At 33.4% G+C, this 22,589-nt stretch overlaps 1 protein-coding gene across 1 annotated transcript in view; it reads right to left on the reverse strand.

Moving 5' to 3' along the window:
- Nucleotides 1-1,701: 1,701 nt before the first annotated feature.
- Nucleotides 1,702-22,589, reverse strand: part of LOC132759628 (multiple epidermal growth factor-like domains protein 6) — a gene marked incomplete at its 3' end in the record, with an annotated part of 149,088 nt that continues 128,200 nt past the window's right edge. Inside the window, 5 exon segments of the mRNA XM_060751437.1 lie at nt 1,702-1,845; nt 2,200-2,322; nt 4,803-4,947; nt 5,229-5,344; nt 21,985-22,107. Of these exon segments, the coding sequence (XP_060607420.1) occupies nt 1,702-1,845; nt 2,200-2,322; nt 4,803-4,947; nt 5,229-5,344; nt 21,985-22,107 (651 nt within the window).

The raw sequence follows: 22,589 nt of genomic DNA on the forward strand, positions 1-22,589 counted from the left end.
GATAAACAGAGAGACTTAATATAAGACGAGCTAAAATTCAGATTTGAGAATGTTGGCGGCAATAAACCGGCTAACGCAGGTACTTTTGAATTTAAAACAGAGTCTTGCGACGCAAATGTTGCGCGCGACACTTCGTTTCAATATGATGATCATTTCTGTGTAATTGTTGTAAAATTCGACTTCAAATAACAAAGTTATGGGCCGGACGCGATTCTGCGGAATGCTGTGACCTTGACCTTCAAGGTAGCGACCCAAAAATTGCGCGCGTCACGTCGTCTCAATATGGTGATCATTTCTGTAAAATAGTTGTTAAATCCGACTTCAAATAACGAAGTTATGGGTCAGACACGATTTTGCTGCAAGGTCATGCTGTGACCTTGACCTTAAAAGTAGCGACCTAAATTTTGCGCGCGACACGTCGTCTCAATATGGTGATCATTTCTGTGAAATTATTGTAAAATCCGACTTCAAATAACGAAGTTATGGGTCAGACACGCTTTTGCTGCAATGTCATGCTGTGACCTTGACCTTCAAGGTAGCGACCCTAATGTTACGCGTGATACGTCGTCTCAATATGGTGATCATTTCTGTGAAATAGTTGTAAAACCGACTTCAAATAACGAAGTTATGGGCCAGACACGAATTCGGGACGTACGTACGTACGGAAGGACTGACGGACGGACAACCCGGCGACTATATGCTCCCCCGAAATTTTTCGGGAAGCATAATTATGTTACAGGATCTTCAAACTGTGTAACAATTTTCTTAGACTTTCAATTTCAAACTGAAGGTTGTAGGCCCGAATCATGATGAATCATTTTTTTACATTTTCCTTTTTATTCATCTTTTCTACTATATTTTGCAAAACTTTACCACTACTGTATGTGGTTGTACATGCGAAATAGTAATTGTACGACTATTCGTTATCATACTAATATTAATGAACTATTATATATTTAAATATTTAACAATGTTATGAACTTTAAAATAATTACACACAGGAAATGTTTATATTTTGTTCTAAGTGTAATTTAAAAAGAAATAATTGATTTGTAAAAAAGAAATTGTATCAATGGTGTATCGGGGATTCTCTGTACATGAGGGATAATGAATAAGTGCAACATCCCTCACACCCCCTAGCACCAACACTGTGCTGGTATCAATGATCCCGAAGGACCAGAAAAATAAAACAACACTGAAGTGAAGTACGGGCAACTTTTTGCAGCTGCAACACGGCACTTGACACCTGCTGTAGTGAAGTATAAAATTCTGGAAACAAAGTGGTCCATCGAAAGCAAGTCCAGCGACATTAAATATTTATATATAAATCAAGGAATCATGTTTAAAACTTCTGACTTTGGTTTTCTTGGAATGACACTCAGTAATATATATAATCAGTTTGAACCCTGAGATTATGGCGAGCGCGCACACGCGTAAACCATAGAAACTATTTTTGACATAGAGAGTAAAAGAACGCACAATACAGTCAGTATTCTTTACCAAGGTATTATAGTAACTAAACAACAAGCTTATCATATAAATTGTTATATTTAGTGTGTTTTCTACTGATATATAAACTACAGAAACGATGAAGGAAAAGTTATATATAAAGCATATAGTTTTACTACTGTACAAGTTTACCTTATTTGTTTCTTTATATGTTGAACCAATATTGTTTTCAAGCATGCTATATATACTCACCATAAACTGGTTTCTGGTCTTTTTGTTCATGTGGTAACTGAATATCATAAGTAGCATCTGGTAATATAGGTATAGGCGTCGTGTCATACTGTATAACTGGAAGGTCTCCACGTAATCTACCCTCACTTGATCCACTTACTAACTCTACACAACACACACGACATTTATACAACATAAAACATAAAATATTCTCTAAAAAAATAACACAATGTTCAGTGTGATAACAAAACTATTTTGACAAAAATTAATATCTGCTCAATTTTATGACAAAGCAAATAAATAATTAAAAAAAAAACGCTACAAAATGATATTATCTTATAAAAAGCTACTGATGAAAAATAATCTACAGGAAACAAAAATTTTAGACAAATTAAATATATTAAAAAAAAAGAATAAACAAGAAAATAATCTAAGACCAATTTATAGGAATATTGTAACAATAATCCTGATATCTAAACTATATAGACATGTAAAATACAAGTGGAATTAAATGTTTACCGTGACAACGTTTCTTGTCTGTAGCAAGGTAGAATCCAGCCTCACAAGCGCACCCGTACGAACCTGGGGTATTTTCACATCGCTGCTCACAACCACCGTTATTTGCCTGACATTCGTCCACGTCTTATAATAAAAAAATAACTTGATTACATTACAACAAAACTTTATTGCTAGAATTGTCAGGGCATATGTAAGTAAGTATATAATATTGTATCTGGCATGGCATATATAAGTAAGTATTAAATATTTATCTTGCAGGGCATTATAATATTGTATCTGGCATGGCATATATAAGTAAGTATATAATACTGTATCTGGCATGGCATAAAATATTGTATCTGGCATGGCATATATAAGTAAGTATATAATACTTTATCTGGCATGGCATATATAAGTAAGTAAAAATATTGTATCTGGCATGGCATATATAAGTAAGTATAAAATATTGTATCTGGCATGGCATATATAAGTAAGTATATAATACTGTATCTGGCATGGCATATATAAGTAAGTATAAAATATTGTATCTTGCAGGGCATATATAAGTGAGTATAAAATATTGTATCTGGCATGGCATATATAAGTAAGTATATAATACTGTATCTGGCATGGCATATATAAGTAAGTATAAAATATTGTATCTGGCAGGGCATATATAAGTAAGTATATAATATTGTATCTGGCATGGCATATATAAGTAAGTATGAAATACTGTATCTGGCAGGGCATATATAAGTAAGTATATAATACTGTATCTGGCATGGCATATATAAGTAAGTATAAAATATTGTATATGGAATGGCATATATAAGTGAGTATATAATACTGTATCTAGCAGGGCATATATAAATAACTATTAAATATTGTAACTTGCAGGGCATACATAAGTAAGTATATAATATTGTAACTGGCATGGCATATATAAGTAATAGAAAGAGCACCGAAACACGAGGCTATCTGATTTGTACGAGGGGGCGTAGCCCCCGAGTATTAATCAGATTGCCGAGTGTTTTGGTGTTCTTTCTCTTTTGTATCATAGTCAAACATAAAAGCACGTTCCCTGTTGTCACAATATGAAACCCCGGCAAAAATGAACCAATGAACGAACATCTGAATATGACATTTCTGTCGCTTTCCCTTTCTCTGCCGTCACAATATGTAAACCCCAGCAAAAATGAGCCAATCAATGGGCATGCTCTGGAGTGCGGGTAACTAATACCCGCACTCCAGTTAACGCACTGTGCATGTATATGTATACGATTTAACCCTGACACATTTTCAACAGAAAGGTCTCCAAACTATAATACAAGTAAGTATATAACATTGTATCTGGCAGGGCATATATAAGTAAGTATATAATACTTTATCTGGCATGGCATATATAAGTATAAAATATTGTATCTGGCATGGCATATATAAGTAAGTATTTAATACTGTATCTGGCGGGGCATATACAAGTAAGTATATAATACTGTATCTGGCAGGGCATATACAAGTAAGTATATAATATTGTATCTGGCAGGGCATATAGAAGTAAGTTTGTAATATTGTATCTACTGAATATGTATCATATGTAAACACACAAAATAATGAATGGTTACAAAAAAGTTCAAAAAGTCACACACAGTACGGCAGCGTTTTCAATGCATATCACAGCCAAAATATAATATAATTATATTAGGTATACAAGTGGCTGACTTGATATACGAGAGGGAATATAGCTTGAATGAGATAAATATTTAGCCGAGGGTTATATTTGTGTCAGCAAATCTATATTGTTCCGTATATCCATTCAGCACCTTGTATAAATTTTTAATATTGAAGTTAAAAAAACCAACGAATTTCATCGAAGGCGTTATTATTACCAGCATTTTTTATTAGCTCGCCGCTCTGGTAATAAAATGATGACGTCACAATATGCGAGTTAAAATAACTTAAATATAAAACAAATTATAAAATTCTATAAAACTTGGTGCAATTTTACCATCAGTGTATCCATGCTTCAGAAAAGAGATATACTCATTTAGTACAGAAACTGCCTTAGTCAGAGATGCACTCAGTAAGTACAGAAAATACTTACGTTCAATCAGAAAAAACCCCAACAAACATGCAAGGTATAGACAGAAGTTTACAAGCTATTTCACTTAGAGGTACACCCTATAAGTACATAAAATACTTCAGAACACAAATTAATATTTGGCAAAAGTTTTAGCAACGTCATTTTGTGGGTATTTCGTATCGAAATTGTACCCAAAATGATGACAAGTATGTTGTACGTGCACAGTATTCTTCGATTAAAACAAAATTATGCTCTTAAAAAACAGATATTCTTATTGGTCGAGGGCTGTCATTTAAACAGATCACCAAAGAGTAAAAGAGCCACCGTTTAGCAGGAGTGAGATAATACTTCAGTTAGAGGACTAAAATATTTGTAATGGATTCAGAAAATGTTCCAGTCAGGGGTACATCCAATCAGTATAAAGCATGCTTTAGACATTGTTACATGTGTCAAGCAAAGGAATACACATCGTTCATGGAAAGTGATAGTGAGTATACATCTTACTTTTATTACATGAAACTTTTATTTATTGTTAACTACTTGCCTATACATAGACATCCGTTCCGGTGTATTTTGAATCCGCTATTGCACATGCATGTGTAGCCCCCATGTTCATTAGCACAGATGTGTTGACAACATGCTTCTCCTCGTTCACACTCGTCTACATCTTCACATGTTTTGTTATCTGCCTGATTTTTATGATGATTTATTAAAACATTTCTATACGTTAAAACATTTCACTAATTTAAACTATTTAAGAACGTCTTTTTACTTTCATAAACTTAATGTTGAACTGTCAATTTTGCGCAAATAATTGTAAATTATGTTGGAAAGCAAACAAATGTATATATAAACACTCTATATGTTAAAAGATGAAATCACCTTTATGTATTAACGTTTCTGATTAAACAAATAATAAATTTTATATGCAGAAATATTGACTGAAACTTACTTATTTAAACTTGTTTACCTTTAATGAATACCCTTTCCGACAGAAGCATTGCGTGTGTCCGTTTTTATGTTTGCATTTATGTTGACAACCGCCATTGTTAACAGCACATCCGTCAATGACCTCTAATTCTATCCCTAAAATTGTGAGTTATTATGTTCAATTATTCCTTCTAAAACGGCATAATTACTTATTAGTGTAACCTTGAAAATAGTAATTCCATCTTTTTGATGTATTTTGATAATAATCATCACTGAAACTACATAATTAGCCCTTGGTGCATCTAGATAAGAAATGTAAATAAATTTGTCTTTTATCATTTTTTTGCATTGTATCTGAGAAAAGAAGATTCAAACCTTATTAAACAACACATTGACGTATAAAAGAAAGTGTGCTTACACTGAAATTCTAGAGCACACTTTAGCAGTGTAGCAATACCACATGAAATTGGTGTCATTTTCAGCATCCTTTTCAAGACAAATATTGCTCGAGTAATGACGATTATAAAAAGAAATTGGCCGTAAGTTCTATATTTCTGTACCAAATTATTTGGGATATGCACAAGTATACGTGGTAAAATATAGGCTTGCAATAGACTTTTGGATCTTTTTCAGTGCTACAGTAAATGAGCCGTTTCAGCAAACGATTTGTAAAACCTTAGAAATTGATTGTATAGGAACGGACTTCAGTTGCAAGCCATTTCTTTCCCTTACATTATATGATCGTCGCCATGATTTAAAAGTCAGGGTTACATTAACCGGGAGTACGGAAGGCAAAATCCTACCTATATATGTCTATATTGTTATTATTAATGGTGTAAATCTTACATTTTTCTTCCATTGTCACGTCTGGCACCAGTTCCAAAGACGAAAAATTCGAACTACAGTTTAAAGCAGATTTTAGAATTGGTTGCAAATACGAGGCAACATGCGTTCCGTTCTCTTTCTATAAGTATATTAACCATAATGTTATTTTGTTTACTATACGATGTACTATGTGCCTGCGCAATAAGTTATTTTGAAAGTCCTAAAATTGCTTTTTAAATTATCATTGTTCTTTCACAGTAATGATAGTGAAAAATCTATTAGTGTCATGAAGCAATACCAATCGTGGAATCCAAAACAGAAAGAAACACAGAATTCCTAAAAAAACTCCAAGAACTTAAAAATTGAAAATGTTGCAGGCTCGGTTTGGCTCGACGGTACTGGAAAATCAAGCTACCGTCCACGCCCCAAGAACTAAGTTTTATACCCTTTGCAGTAAAATGAGTTTCATTCTATTTCAGACTGGCTGAAATTAATGAGAAATATCTGTGTTTCATTTCAAGGAAGAATTTAGATATTATTGAAGATATCGGAGAACCCATGAACGTGCACATTCAGGAACACTTCCATTTGTATGCTGTGAAAAAGGATACGCCTAAACTCCGCGAGAGTTATAAAGCACAAGGTAACAGCCTTTCGTGAACTGGATAGAACTTTGTTCCACACTAATGATTTTGTTATTACGTTTCTTTCTGCTGATAAACACCATATCTTTATCAGTCACCCAGCTTTATCAGACAGCTCACCAATACATATTGAGAACGTAAACCTCTTACTTTATGGTTTGAAACTCTTTAAATCGAGTAGAATTTTTAACAATAATGTCTCTCTTTCAATTGAATAAAACCGATCGGCACTATTTCTTATTGATGTAGCCATTGGCTGTAAATGCAATTATTATTGCGCGCAGCATGAGCTGGAGAGGTCCTCGATTTTTGTTACATTTTAAGATTTTAAAAAAGGAATTTAAAACATGATAAACGTAATACCGAACAAGTCAAATATCTGACACGATACGTAAATAACGAAGGGCTCGGCAGACAGTCATTTAACAGTTGTTTGATAAAAATTGAACATAATTTAATGTAACCGAAATTTTACATATAGTTGAGATATTTTTGCTAGCAATTATCCAAGCAAATGATGGAAATGAGCGCATCAGTTCCGAATGGACCACAATAATAGTTATTGCTGGTGTTGCTATTACATTTTTTCAAGAAATCCGAAGTGTAAAGCGTTTCCATGGTTGAAAGTTTGATGTTTTACAAATCCTCGTTCACTTTGTCAGGGGGAAACGTTCTCCCGGGTTTAATATAATTTTTTTTTGTAACAGTTTAGATAATTGAAAGCCTAAAACAATCCTACGCGGAACTACATTTTCTGTTTTTCGAAAAAATACAACTTAAATGAATAACAAGACAAAAACATAAACAATACTAACAATTAGCCGTTTAAATCGGCCTTCCGCTCTTTCTCGGAAATGCTGTTCGCTCGTTTTACCGTACACCACAATTTTGAAGTGGAACGACAGTTTGCCAAGCGTGTGAAAGTGCTTAAAGCAGACCATGCTAAAGTCATGTTACGCACTTAGTGATTTTACCGATACATGTTAATAGTACTTCAAACTGTTTTTTTTTCTTTATTGGTTTGTCAAACAATATCAATTATTTAAATTAGCAATTTCAGAAAAAAAAACATATACCTTTTAAACAGGTCTCTCGTGTGAGCACAGAGTAACTTATTCGCAACGTTAACTGGCGTGAAGATATGAACAAAGCATATTAAAACAATTTTCATCAACGAGTGCCAGTGTTTATCAGTAACTCTTTACAAAAAATAGACTAAAGTATTACCAGTTACCATTTCCGCAGCATACAAATGTTCTCCGATTTCTGTTATATCTCACTAAGAGCACAGGTATTTCTTATCAGTTTCAAAATAAAACACATTTAAAACATAGAGGATACTTTAAACAACTTCAAAACGTAACAAAACATTAATTTTTGTACAGGACTAAATCTACGTGATTTTACGTGCACTATTGCGATACTGGTAAGTGGTATTGCTTCGTGAATTTAATAGATTTTTCACAAATTATAAAAAGAGAACGGAAAGCATGATGCTTTGCATTTACAACAAATTTTTGAATCTGCTTTAAACTGTAGTCCGATTTTTCCGACTTGGAACTGGTGCCAGAATTGACAATTGAAGAAAAAGGTAAGATTTACGCCATTAATAATAACAATGTAGACATATATAGGTAGGATTTTGCCTTCCGTACTCCCGGTTAATGTAAACCTGACTTTTTAATCATGGCGAAGATAGGATAATAATGCAAGAAAACGAAATAACTTGTAAATGAAGTCCGCTCCTATACAAACAACTTCAAAGGTTATAAAAAATGTTTGCTTGAACGGCTCATATGCTGAAGGAGATCAAAAAGTCTGTGACAAACATATATTTTACACCGTAGACTGGTACATATCCCAAAGAAATTGGTACAGAAATAGAATGCTTACGGCCCATGTCTTTTTCGAATCGAGCAATATTTGTCTTGGAAATGATGCCGAAAATGACGTCAAGGTCACATGGTATTGCAACATTGTTTAGATCCTTTAAATGTTACTGTGTAGGTTAATTTGAATATTGTAATGTTACAATCTTTATTTACCGTCTGGGTGACCTCCACGTGCAAGATGCACGACCTCTGATAGCAATAAAATAAATTAATAAAATAAAAAAATGACAAAAAGCATTTAAAGTAATGCACATTTTTCTACAAGAACATTATCACGGAGCAGAGACTGGTTTTACTAATTTTTAAGATTTTTTAGCATGTTTATTCAAAATTTTATATGTTATTATCATAACGAGTTGAAGAAAAACGGAAACGTATCTAAATATTTCACATCAGCATCAATTCTTATCAGTTTCAAGAGCATATTTAATGATGTTCAAAAATATTCATAAGCCTTCACAACTTTTAAAAGGATGTTTGAAATTAAATAAAACGATATTTCTAAACGTGCTCACAGTGTGAATATTGGCAACTTTTACCACAGGTGGCAGAATCAGTGTTTGGACACCCCACCCCTATCTGACCCTGGACACCTACTATAACCTTGAAAAAAAAATTCAACACTCGGAGGCTTATTATAAGGTACCAAATACAAAACCACCGATTAAATTATGAAAAAAAAAAAATCCACTATCAAAATTATAGTTATAGAAAGGTGAAAAGCCTACTATATGTTCATTTGCCAAACAATGTGGAACATTAACATCAATAAAAAGAACTTGAATTCCACAGCTTTACTTAATTCAAGTCCAACGAATATCAATATTATATCGTTTTTTTTTCTGTTTCACGGTATTTTGTTTACTTGTCGCTGCCATTTAAGATTATGATACCTGTGTGATATACGCGTTCTGATTGGGCGTCCAATTAGGCTCGTCCAATCAGATCGCGTATTACAACCCAGGTATCAGACTGCAAAATGGCTACGACAAGTAAAAAAATACCGTGAAGCAAAAAAAATCGGAATGATAGTGATATTCGTTGGACTTGAATTAAGTAAGCTGTGGAATTCAAGTTCTTTTTATTGATGTTAATGAATGATGCAGCGAAATCCCGCCGGAATGCGCCTCAGTCGCCGAAACGACGATTTCCCGTGTTCCACATTGTTTGGCAAATGAACATATAGTAGGCTTTTCACCTTTCTATAACTATAATTTTGATAGTGGGAAAAAAAATTTCATTATTTTTTCGGTGGTTTAGTATTTGGTACCTTATTATAAGCCTCCGAGTGTTGAATTTTTTTTCAGGGTTATAGTAGGGGACAGGGGCATTTAGGGGTGGGGTGTCCAAACACTGATACTGCCACCTGTGACTTTTACATTACAGAAAATAACTACAAAATGTACATGCCTTCATCTAGAAAATAGTAATAATTCAATAGTAAAGAAGAAACACGGATTAAAGAAGATACACAGGAAAAAGTGAAAACGCATAGTATAGTAGAAACATGGGGTATAGTGAAACACGGAGAGTATAAGAAACACGGTAGTATAGTGAAACATGGAGAGTAAAGAAAACACGGGGGTACAGTAAAACGCGGAGAGTAGAAGAAACACGGGGGTATAGTGAAACACGGAGAGAAGTAGAAACATGGGGGTATTGTGAAACACAGAGAGTATAAGAAACACGGGAGTATAGTGAAACATGGAGAGTAAAGAAAACACGGGGGTACAGTAAAACGCGGAGAGTAGAAGAAACACGGGGGTATAGTGAATCGCAGAGAGAAGTAGAAACATGGGGGTATAGTGAAACACGGAGAGAAGTAGAAACATGGGGGTATAGTGAAACACGGAGAGTATAAGAAACACGGGAGTATAGTGAAACGCGGAGAGTGTTAAACGCGGAGAGCGCGCAGAGTAGTAGAGAAACACGGGGGGATAGTGAAACGCGGAGAGTAGAAGAAACACGGGGGTACAGTTAAACGCGGAGAGTAGAAGAAAAACGGGGTTAAAGTGAAACGTGGAGAGTAGAAGAAACACGGGGTATAGTGTAGAAAAAATACGGGGGTATAGTGAAACACGGAGAGTAGAAGAAATACGGGGGTATAGAGAAACGTGGAGAGTAGAAGAAAACACGGGGTATAGTGAAATATGGAGAGTATTAGAAATACGGGGGTATAGTGAAACACGGAGAGTAGAAGAAACACGGGGGTAAAGTGAAACGCGGAGAGTAGTAGAAACACGGGGGTATAGTGAAACGCGAAGAGTAGAAGAAACACGGGGGTATGGTGAAACACGGAGAGTAGAAGAAACACGGGGGTTTAGTGAAACACGGAGAGTAGAAGAAACACAGGGGTATAGTGAAACGCGGAGAGTAGAAGAAACACGGGGGGTAAAGTGAATCGCGGAGAGTAGTAGAAACACGGGGGTATAGTGAAACGCGAAGAGTAGAAGAAACACGGGGGTATAGTGAAACACGGAGAGTAGAAGAAACACGGGGGGTATAGTGAAACACGGAGAGTAGTAGAAATACGGAGGTATAGTGAAACACAGAGAGCAGTAGAAATGCGGGAATAAATTATGACACATGGGTATAGTATCATACTCGGGTATGGGATGAATAAGGAGGGTGTAGCAAATAATATCACCCTAATCCCGTTTTTTTAATACTCTCCATGTAGGGTACAGTAGAAACACGGTGGTGTTCAACCAATTAAGTTACAATTTTATGAAAAAACTAAACACTACTTATATTTTTATATCCCACATAAAAAATATCACTTTACTCCAACAAAAATATATCTTTTAAAACAATAACTAACCAACCGATATACCACTTGATTTACTGTTTTAGTCCTATTTACGTATCGGGTTTTCATCTCGTTTAACAGTAGGCCTTAAATTGTTTCCTTCTAAACTAAATTCAATGATTCTTGAGCCGAATTGATTCGAAATAACATTCTGAATTACGTGATAGTTTGCATTTTTCATTTATAAGAAGTAGCGAAAAGTTTCATGTGATATTTAGAGACACACACCGACTTGTTTCTTGAATGTTCACGTTTAAGTAAAAAACGGAATGTTGGATCATTAATAAAAAACATTAGAAAAGATATGAAAAATTATGATTTTGATGATTACCTACCATTTCATTGATCGTAATAGAATCAATGTGCAATTATGTTCGGCGGGTGTGGTAAAAAAACTTGTAAAAAAAAACACAATCATTACAGGTCATAAAATACGAAATGTGTCGCTCATAGAAAATGTGCATATACAAATGATTATCAAATGTTGAGTTATATTTGGTTAAATCAGAAGTTAACTGGTTCTAAATGTTTATTGTTAAAAACCCTTGATATATCAATGTGTAACCAATATGTACAAAACTGGCGTAGTGATTTATTCAATGCCAAAATGCTTAAATTATAGAACGTACAAAACTGATCATTGCTTTTGACAGTACCTTTGTTACTGTCAGCAAACATTGAAAAACATTTGTTAATGTTCGATTGTGTAACAATGTCCTCCCTATAGAAAGAGGAGGTTGGTTGGTTAGGTATTGTTCGAAATGAAAGAAAATGTAGTATTTGTAACTCAAATGATAAAGGTGACGAATTTCATTACATTTTTACAAGTTGTTATTTTGAAAATAAACAAAAGCGACTCTTACCAGAAATTAATCAACAACACAAAAATATGTTTACATTTACGAAATTAATGAATGAAACAGATCCACAAAAAATAAACAACATAGTTAAATTTGTTTATGTTATACTCGAACACTTTAAGATACCACCTGGCTGTTTTTATTTATTTATGATCTTTAAATATTTTGTGTTTTGCAAAATTTAGCATGTATATATAGTTTGTTACAATGTATGTTATAAATATTGTAGTTATTAATACTTTTTAAGTCTAAATAGTTAATTTTATTTGTACACACAACCTTATTACACATTTTATGAATTTGTTTATACATCATTGTACACCTCTTATCATCTGTAAATATGATGAGTGTATCAATACAACTTGAAAACTTGAAACAGGAGGTCAAATCATTTTGTTGTATTACCCTTATGCCTGTATTCAGGAACGATACTTAATTTCAATCTCGACTCAAGCTCGGGAAAGGTCACCTCAAGTGACGCTGGAGGAGACTAACGCTGGAGGAGACCAACGCATTTTTCTCCCATTCCAACATTATCTAAGCATGCCTACAAAAAGTAAATCTACAAAACGTTAGTCCTTTGTGTTTAGAAACGTTTAATTAAGTAAACGACCAGTTTAACCTATTTTCCTGTTCGTCAAATGCACAATGTTACAGTATAGAGCGAGGTGAATTTTGCAGGGTTACAGTATAGACCGGGCGACTTTGATCCAGTTTTGTTACAGTATATACCCAGATTTCGGTTACAGTTTAGATACTTGCCAAATTTTAAACAAAGTTCGTGTATCCATTATCTTTATTAAATAAACCATACTTTTCCAATTAATATATTCTTAAAAGGTTGTATCACATTTTTTTCTTCAGCAGAAAAGTTATAGTTTGCTATTTTCCTTACTTTAAGTACTTATATTCAGATTGAGTAATGTCCTAAGGACTGTTTTCACGACAACAACAGTAACGTTTATCAAATTGTATGGAGAGAAGAAAGATTATTGCTTCATTCCATTACACATTATAATAATGCCTATTAGTAATAAAATAGAGAAAATACATAATCCTCAACAGAAGTCCAACACGGAAAACATGAAAATGTTACAGGCTCAATTTGATTGAGCCAGTTCATGGACGGTAGTGGTAACTACAAGCTATCGTCCACGACTCCTAGCACAGGCTTAAGCAGAATTCACATTAACATGAATTGGTAAACTTTAGATTTTTTAACATCTGTGGATGTGTACATATGGCAGTTGTCATGGAACCTTCAATGTGACACGTTATTGCAATTCCATGAAAAGCGGCATATTACATCCAGGTTAAAATTGCGTGTGTCCTAAACGAGAATACAATGGGTGAAACTAAATAAAATGGAGTTTGAAAGGGGATCGGAGGTTATGAAGTATGCATACCACAGATAAGCTGTCAAACGACACCATTAAAAAGCAGGCAACTAAGGGTGATTAAACAGTATTCAAGTGAGAAATACTGCAACCTTAAAACTTATTTTAAGTTGGAATTTCCATCTACAATAATGTATTTTGTAAGTGTTACTTTTGGTTTCCTTGGATTTTAAGTTTCACCGACACTGAGGTCATGTGAAAAATTCCGTCTTCAGTGTAAAGAAAGACCCCAGATACCCCTTTGCAGGGTCTTTCAAATAGAATTCTATTTTGAAAGACCCTGCCCTTTGTAAAACATTTCAGACACAATCGGGCACATGACTAGAACTACCGATCTTCCGTAAACTAACTTGAGAGATTCATCACATACAAAGTATACAACGTCATGACTGGAATTAAATCACAGCAGTAAAGGAAAGGTGATTTGATGTCGACGATTTTATCCAGACTCTGTCACTATTATGTACCTCCACCAGGATATATTGAAAATATATTGTAATTGTCTGACCTTATTTTTTTACTCTATATCTTTCAATATTTTTTTTCAGATACATTAAAACTTCTATACAGGATGTCTGAAATAAAAAAATAGTTTAATAATTACAAAATAATCTTAACTTCAACAAAGAAGCATTCGAAATGACGCAAGGATCATGATTTGATTTGAATGCTTTTTGGTTCGAGACGAGGAGTTTTAAACATTGCCTTTTTAAAATCTATCTATATTTTGGGTTTTTGTATCCCAGATTGCAACCGTAACCATTTGAACAACGTTGGTAGATATTCATGTAAATTTCATCAAATTTAGTCAAGTAGTTACTGAGCGGATGAGTTTGGACAAACATGTGTACGACAGACGGACGAATAGCCATCAGGCCAATAAGCTCACCAGTTGAGTTTCTAGATATTTTAAAGTCTATGTATCATTCACACATTTTACCTTGTATATATATATAGAAAATATCCAGGTCGAAGCTGTAACCGAAATCTTGGTATATACTGTAACAAAATCGGATATAAGTCGCTAGGTCTATGCTGTAACCCTGCACAAATTCACCTAGCTCTTTACTGTAACATTGTTTATTTTTTCAAATGCATTTAACAAAAAGGAAAATAGGTTCAACTGGTCATTTACTTTTATAAACGTTTTTTTAACACATAGGACAAACGTTTTGTATGTTTACTTTTTGTAGGCATGCTTAAATAATGTCGGAATGGGAGAAAAATGCGTTGGTCTCTCGATTCAAATTTTCGAACTGTCAAATCTCCATATTAGAGATAAATCTGCGTGGCAGGGTCTGAGGAAAGATATGACTAGATACCGGGTCCTGTTCCTAACGAGCGAAGCACACAGCATCTTTTAGAAACTAAACTACTTGTACTATGGACCGGAATAAAAATCACATTGTTTTCCCAACAAATAATGCTCCATCTTGAAAATTCTATTCTGTTACCTGAAAGCGCGATACTGTAACACGTTCCCTACGGTGTAACATGCAAAAAAATAAAATAAACACATTCAGTGAAATCATTTAAAAATATCCTGTAAAAACCAATATTTTCACAGAAAAATTGTTTAAAAGGGGACTTAACTCTTCCAATAATAATATTATTGCAATGAAAATCGAACATGTTTTTATTTATATATTACATACATGCAAAATATAAACAAAATCATTGAAATCCTTTAAAATTTATTCTCACAGACTGAAGAAACCTATTATTTTACTCAAACTTGGCATGTGTTTTGATATAACATACTTACATGAATAAATTAAAATGAATACATTAATAAAACTTTATTGTATTCAATCACAAAGTATCATAATGTTATATGACCCTTAATCTGAATATTCATATCGACCTGTACATTATAAATACAAGGGATGTAAGGCATTAAAAACATTGAGTGACAGAGCGTTAACATAGTTTGAAAACATTAACACACAAATAGACACTATAACGATAAGCATTTCAAGCAAAGTTGATCTGTTGCTAGAATTATTTATGCAGTTACTGAACATCAGGAATCAATCTTTCACTAACAATATATCCATCCACTTTGTGTAGTGTGTGCGCTGTCATATTGCATCGCCATATTTTAACGAAAAAGAACTACGCAAATGTACAACATTTTATCATTCATGCAACTTCTATGTCTTTCTTTACTTGATTCTTAACAGTTGGGTCCCGAAAGTATCTCGCATTGTATAAAGCGAACGTTTGTTTGGTACAAAGTAACATAATGTTACGAATAAAAGAAATACTAAAAAACTGAGACACGGATAAAATAAACATACAAAGTATCTGGCATGCATACATATTAATAACATATCAAACCTACCGTAATTGCAAGTAGCTTTTAAATAAAATAGGTATTAGTGATTATTCGTTTTTCTGTAAAGGAACATCAATATAAAATACGCTGAACAAAAATGGCTATTGATACCTATTGTAGGGCGTCCGTGGCTGAGTGGTAAAGATGGTTGATTTCAAACCACTTGCTATCACCGTTTTGGGTTCGAATCCAGTCAGGAAACTTTTCATGTGTGGAAGAAATCCGACAAACTTACGGAGCGTCAGGTGCCCGCCCATGCCTTTAATAATGCACAAATGGGCATCTGAGGTTTCACAAGTGAAGCTGAAAAATCACCATGTGACCTCTACTGTGTAAGTGCGACTTAAACACAGCAAAAAATAAAAAAATAAAAATGGTACATATTGCAAATTAAATACTAAAGATAGGTTTTAAATGATAATTTGTTGAATGTAACCTCACTCGAACACTGCAAACAATAAAATGCGCTATTTTCAACATGATTTGCAATTAATTACTACAAAGGTTGTCTATAAAAAGTGACATTAAGAAAAAATATATTATAGTCCGGTTTTAAACCGACATCCATCTTAAGTTAGAGGCCCCAGTAGCAATTGAGACTGAATAATCACACCGTTGGCCTCAGTATCCCTACCCTGGAGAAAAAATATGTAGGAGTCACAAAAATCCCGTTGCTCGGATAAAATTCTAAAGTCGAGGATATCATATATTAAACGATACGTTTACTGGGGCGTCCGTGACCGAATGGTAAATGTCGTTGACATTAAAACACTTAAAAAGTCGCCATATGACCTGCATATGACCACATCAATAATAATATACCTAAAGAGGTTGCCACACTGTATAAAAAGCATAAGCGTTCATGTTATTGCTTACTATAGTGCTTACTCTGTTTATGTTTGAAAGTGGAGTACAATGTGCGAAATGGCACAAATTGTCGTTGTTTTCTTGAAATTACATGTGTGTAAAGCAATTTTTGCAAATATCTTGAGTAGAATGTTAATGTTTCCTTTTATAAAAAGTTCCAGTTGTTTGTAAAGTTGCAAAACAAAGTTACACATTTATTTACAACACAGTACAATGGTCGAACAAAATTAAATGGGTACAATGGTCGAACTATTTGCCTATCCCATACCAACAAATCGTACATTGAATTATTCTTTTTTTTTCAGATACAGTCCTAAAATGCAACAAATATTATATTGGTATGTAAAAGGCGAGAGAATTTTAAAATATAATTGATAAATTGATAGGCTTGGTATTTCTTGTCACACGCGATCATCAATACTATACTATTTTGATAACATGAATGTAAGGTATGTTATAAGTACATGTTTGTCTATATACTGTGTAGAATCCGTTAACTAGCGAATTATTTTTTAAATTTTTTGAAAGAATTGGTTATCTTAAGATATTAATAAATTACATATCAGAAATAGGAACAGAAAATGACAAGCATGTTAACGTATTTCATTGCAATTATATAATGCCAATAAAACTTTAATTGCCATTTGACTGAAATAATTATTTGATTGTAATTTGGCAAGATAATACTTAAGTAATAGTAAAGGCTATATATTGTTCATCGGATGCACGATATTTGTATGCGGCCAATCGTAAACATATCCAAATTATTGCACCCAATCGAGTCTGTGCCACTACATAGGTGCACCGAAATAATATCTAGACAAGTTACTAACAACTGCATTGTTGATTGTAGCAAGATATCTGTTCGTCTTTATTGTATATACCCACTTCTCTCTCAAATTTTAATTAAAAAAATCACGTACATAATTGAATATAATTTAAATAAAATCAATTATCAACGTGTTGCAAAACCATAAGCACAATAGATCAAAATTAGAACAAAACACAGATATTAGAACAAACACAGGAGAAAATCAAAGCACAGAAGGCGCTGAATTTGTTTGGGTGTAAGAATGTCAGAAAGGTGAAGGTTGTGAGATTATAAAACAATTTGTTTTTGTATAGTGCCACCAATGCTTTCCAGCGTTTTAATTATAGCAGATTGGCTATAAGACTAATTGCAACACTGTTATTCAATCCAATGTTTATTTAACTTAAACAATATGAAAAAAAATGAGTTGCCTGAACTGGGATTTGAACTCAAGACCTCTCGCTTCCTAAGCGAGCGCACAAACCCCTCAGCCACGGTGAATTTATAAACACGGCCTGAAGAAAAGCATATTATTCTAAATTAGGATTTGTAACGACGCTAACTGTTGTTTAACACTGCGCTTACTATAAGCATGTATATCTATAAAGAATAAAGCAATATTAGAAATCTTCGACCATTCGGGAATTATTTTGCTTGAAAATTAACGCGCCTGTCATGTGACCATATTTACGCAGTGATCTCCCCTGAATTTTTCGGCCTTAGTGTTACATATAAAGGGAAGTAACCGCTTCAAAAAAGCGGACTACTTTCGGCATTTGCAATTAACAGCATTAGAGTCTGAAATTTCGCTACCATTATTTGTTTGGTCTGACGACCCAAACAAATAAAAACGACTATACATACTATTGTCATGTATTTTCGCGACTTTCTTTTCTTTACCTGTTATAGAAGGTGCCACCCCGTTACAAAATTAAATCCAACTTTTTGTTGCGTAAGAAACATTTCCTTTAATATTTCAGTGTCCCATCTTTATTCATCTCTTGTCTGATTGGTCATATTTTAAGTGTGACTGGTTAATTGTAGAATAATGAGCACGAGATTGAGTGGACTAAGCCCAAAAATGACAATTCATTGTCAACAATACACAAGTATATCATTTATTCTTAATTATACGAATAAAGATACAAATAGTCCATTTAAGTTAAGTCCTTGAAGCGCTTAATGTCACTTTTGTAGGTGGGAAATACCCAACTTTGATATTTGCAACCTAGGATGAACTAAAGCTTGATATACCGGCTAGGAATAAAAAATCGTGTAAAGTGGTTGTAACTTCTAAGAATGAAAATTAAAAAAAAAATACTTTAATATGGTCTAAGTTATTTAATTTCGTTCTCCTTTCTTAAATATTAGGTATTACTCTTACCCTCTACTTTCCAATATAAATTTATTGGATTTAAAGTCTGGATCTGAAAAACAAAACTAATTTAATAATTCAATTTTAAGTCCTAATGAGATGGAATAGGTAGTAAAATCATTCGGCTATTGTACACATTTCATTTTGTAATTGTGTCGTTAATAGATGTGCAACTTTGTTATCAAAATATAAAAACAAAATCACTGTGCCCTTGTATTGCGAGCCTATTCGTACTATGTCTTGCGATTTCAAGCACATATACCGATCACTGTACTTTCTTGGGAGCTTATATATTTAACTTGACCTTTTCTTACAAAGAGTTGACTTGCTTAAATGTATATACTGTGAGACAACTTCATGATTCTGCACAAGACGTTATTGCAAATATTGAAATACATGCGTTTAATTTCCCGAAAACATCGACAATATGTGTCTGTGCTTTCATTGTACTTGCCATCAAAAACAACTTTTTTCGACTTTCAGCCGTAACACAATGTAAGCATGAAGTAAGCAGCAACAGGACCGTATATGTTTTATACAAGGGTTCCGTGCTATGAATTTACCGTAAAATATATTCTTTCCTCGATTTTAGTACTTTATCCGAGCGATCCGGTAGCCATTAATTGCGTTTGGTCACGTGATCATCTGCAGTGAAACATTGATTGATTTTACTTTGGTACAGCGAAGCAAAATCTGAAATATATTGCCCCATTCAGTTGAACAATATTCTAAATTGCTTGCATGGCATAGGTTAATAATTACGAAGAGAAACACTTTTTTAAAAGTACAGACAAGTTAACACTGTACATATGTACAGAATTATAGAGCTAAGATTTTCTTTTTAAAATTCATATTAATGTCTATCGCTTTATCCACTTTCTTTTCCAAAGATTCATTTCAAAATTCTGGGAACATGCATTAGCGTCTTGAAACAAATTAAACGCATTAGACGAGAACATTTATATTGTTATTCTCCAACGAAATCAATTTTCAACGTTAAAGTAATGGAAGGGGCGACCGGTGGATCATGCGAACGGCAATTGTTCATTTTCCGCTCTGTCATTTCCCTCTGTCTATCTGACAAGCATCATATTTTCTACGATTAGCTTTGAATTCTCTATCGGGCCGAAAGTGAATTATATTGTTAGATTTCAATCAATTTTCCTCGCTTCTATAGTAGGCAGTATCATAACTGACGGGGCGTTATGAAAGACAAGTCAATAACAATATTGTAACAATTGATTGTTGTTCCCCATCTGAGATTTGCCTCATTTTCTCAATAGGTACCAAGAGAAATGTTTTCAATAAGCTGTGCACAATCCAACATTACTCATTAACTTTATTTATGGTATTTAAAACTGAATAAGGGCCTTGATTTATTTGTTACAGACATATTACAAAAGACAGTTTGTCTGTTCTTGAACAAAACAGGCAAACACAATAAGTTAGTTGTAATGCGCAATATCCTTATGTCTTTGTTCGGCATGTAATAATGTTGAGAGTGTACAAACGATTGTATTTTACCACAAACAATACAGATGCAAAGGTATACTTTTATAATTATATCTTTTACAAGAACAAAACTTTTCCTGTAACTAAAGACATCGTAGAAATCTGACCAAGAAGCGGCCAACAGACCACCACAAATGATTTTCGAAGAAATCATACGTCACCTTTTTAGTACGAAATCATTAATTATTAGTAATTTATAAAGTTATAATCTTTTTTTATTATCCTCTATAACCGGACATAGAGGTTTAACTACATACTCGTTTCTAAATAAAGAACTTTGTGTAGTCTTCACATTGCCTGAAACCAGCACAATACAATTAGAAATTTTTTGTTTGAATTTCATTTTTAAAAAAAGTAACATCATGCTCAACCTTTCGCTATTAAGTGTAGCCGAATTATTAATATAATTCTAAAGATTGACTATTATTATAGTGGTTGGTCAGTCATTTATAGTGAACAATGTTTAGGATGAAATGCAAAAGCTACCTAAATTATGTATAAAAGGAGTGCTACACTTCTTAAAAAAGAATTTAACAATACCGATAAAATTCTGAATGATATTAATAGAAGTTTATTTTTATTATTGATTATTTTGCATTAGTTAAATATAAAATTGAACACAATTATGGGAATAGTTATTTAGATTTTAACCATTTCATCATTTGCAGTTGGATGGGTGTAACAAATAGATCAGAAGACTATTTTACTCTTAACATAAAACACAAGGGACGAAAATGAAGATGTACCTTTTCTATTTCTAGATTGATATCTGGTATTTTAAAGACTAAGATATATTTTTAGTCCTTCAAATACCTAGGAAGGACAAAATATGCGTTTCATCGACCAGCAACTTTTATTCATTTTACTGCAATCCAACTCCATAAATATTTTCTTTACATTTAGAGCGACACCAACGCGACATCAACTCGGTTATAACAGATATAAGTAAAAAGTAAACATACACACATTGAAACCAGGTGCAAGTGAAACTAAATATTCACTCATTGAAACTAGTTATAAGTGAAACTGAACATTTACTGACTGAAACCAGGTATAAGTAGACCTAAATATTTACTCACTGAAACCAGGTATAATTAACACTAAACACGCTTTCATTGAAATCATGTATAAGTCAATTTAAACATTCACTCAGTGAAGGTATATATATATAAGTCAAATTAAACATTCACTCAGTGAAGGTATATATAAGTCAAATTAAACATTCACTCATTGAAGGTATATATAAGTCAAAATAAACATTCACTCATTGAAGGTACAATGTCTTAAATGTACATAAATACTTGTAGTGGGTTCTCAATGTAATTTTAGTTACATCCCTTTACTTTCCATTCTGTATTTTAATGGAATGAACAAGATGTTTGGTGATTTCTAAACACTGAAATTACAATCCAGTACGATTGTATCTTCAGACATATATTTAGTAAATCGAAATGTATGATACTTACGGTAGCAGGACCGACCATCTACCCCGAGTTGGTATCCTGGAGTACACGTACATGTAAAAGAGCCAGCCGTGTTGATGCACGCCTGTGTACAATCGCCGTTGTTACTGTCACACTCATTTATATCTAAATGGGAAAAAAAACAAAAGGACCATGATTGCTCATTTTGTTGATGTAGTCTTGTATAAAACAACACATTTCCGTCTCGATTTGTAAAACTACAAAGCAAGGAGCTAAGATATTTAGCATGTAGCACTATCTGGTAAACCTCTGCAAAACTGATATTTATATCACTTAATTTACCGTTTATAAACGTATGTAGGAAAACACATTTAAATCTTATTGTGTCCAGAACTTAGATACTTTGGCATATAGCATCAATTTGTAAATTTCTACTAAAGTTTTATTCATAATGGCCATCAGGTCAAAATTGGCTTTTGTCATATTAAACATGTTACTGTGTAAACGTACTCTTGCAGTTCTACAACTGGAAACACGTTTTCTTAAACTCTATTTTCTGTATTCGAGTTTTACATTTCATTTGTCTATTTCAGGTACAGATAGATATCTATAAGTGTGCAAACTTGCATAACATTCATAGGTACATA

The sequence above is a fragment of the Ruditapes philippinarum genome, unplaced genomic scaffold, assembly GCF_026571515.1.
Source record: "Ruditapes philippinarum isolate M1 unplaced genomic scaffold, ASM2657151v2 ctg229_1_1_1_1, whole genome shotgun sequence".
NCBI lineage: Eukaryota > Metazoa > Mollusca > Bivalvia > Venerida > Veneridae > Ruditapes > Ruditapes philippinarum.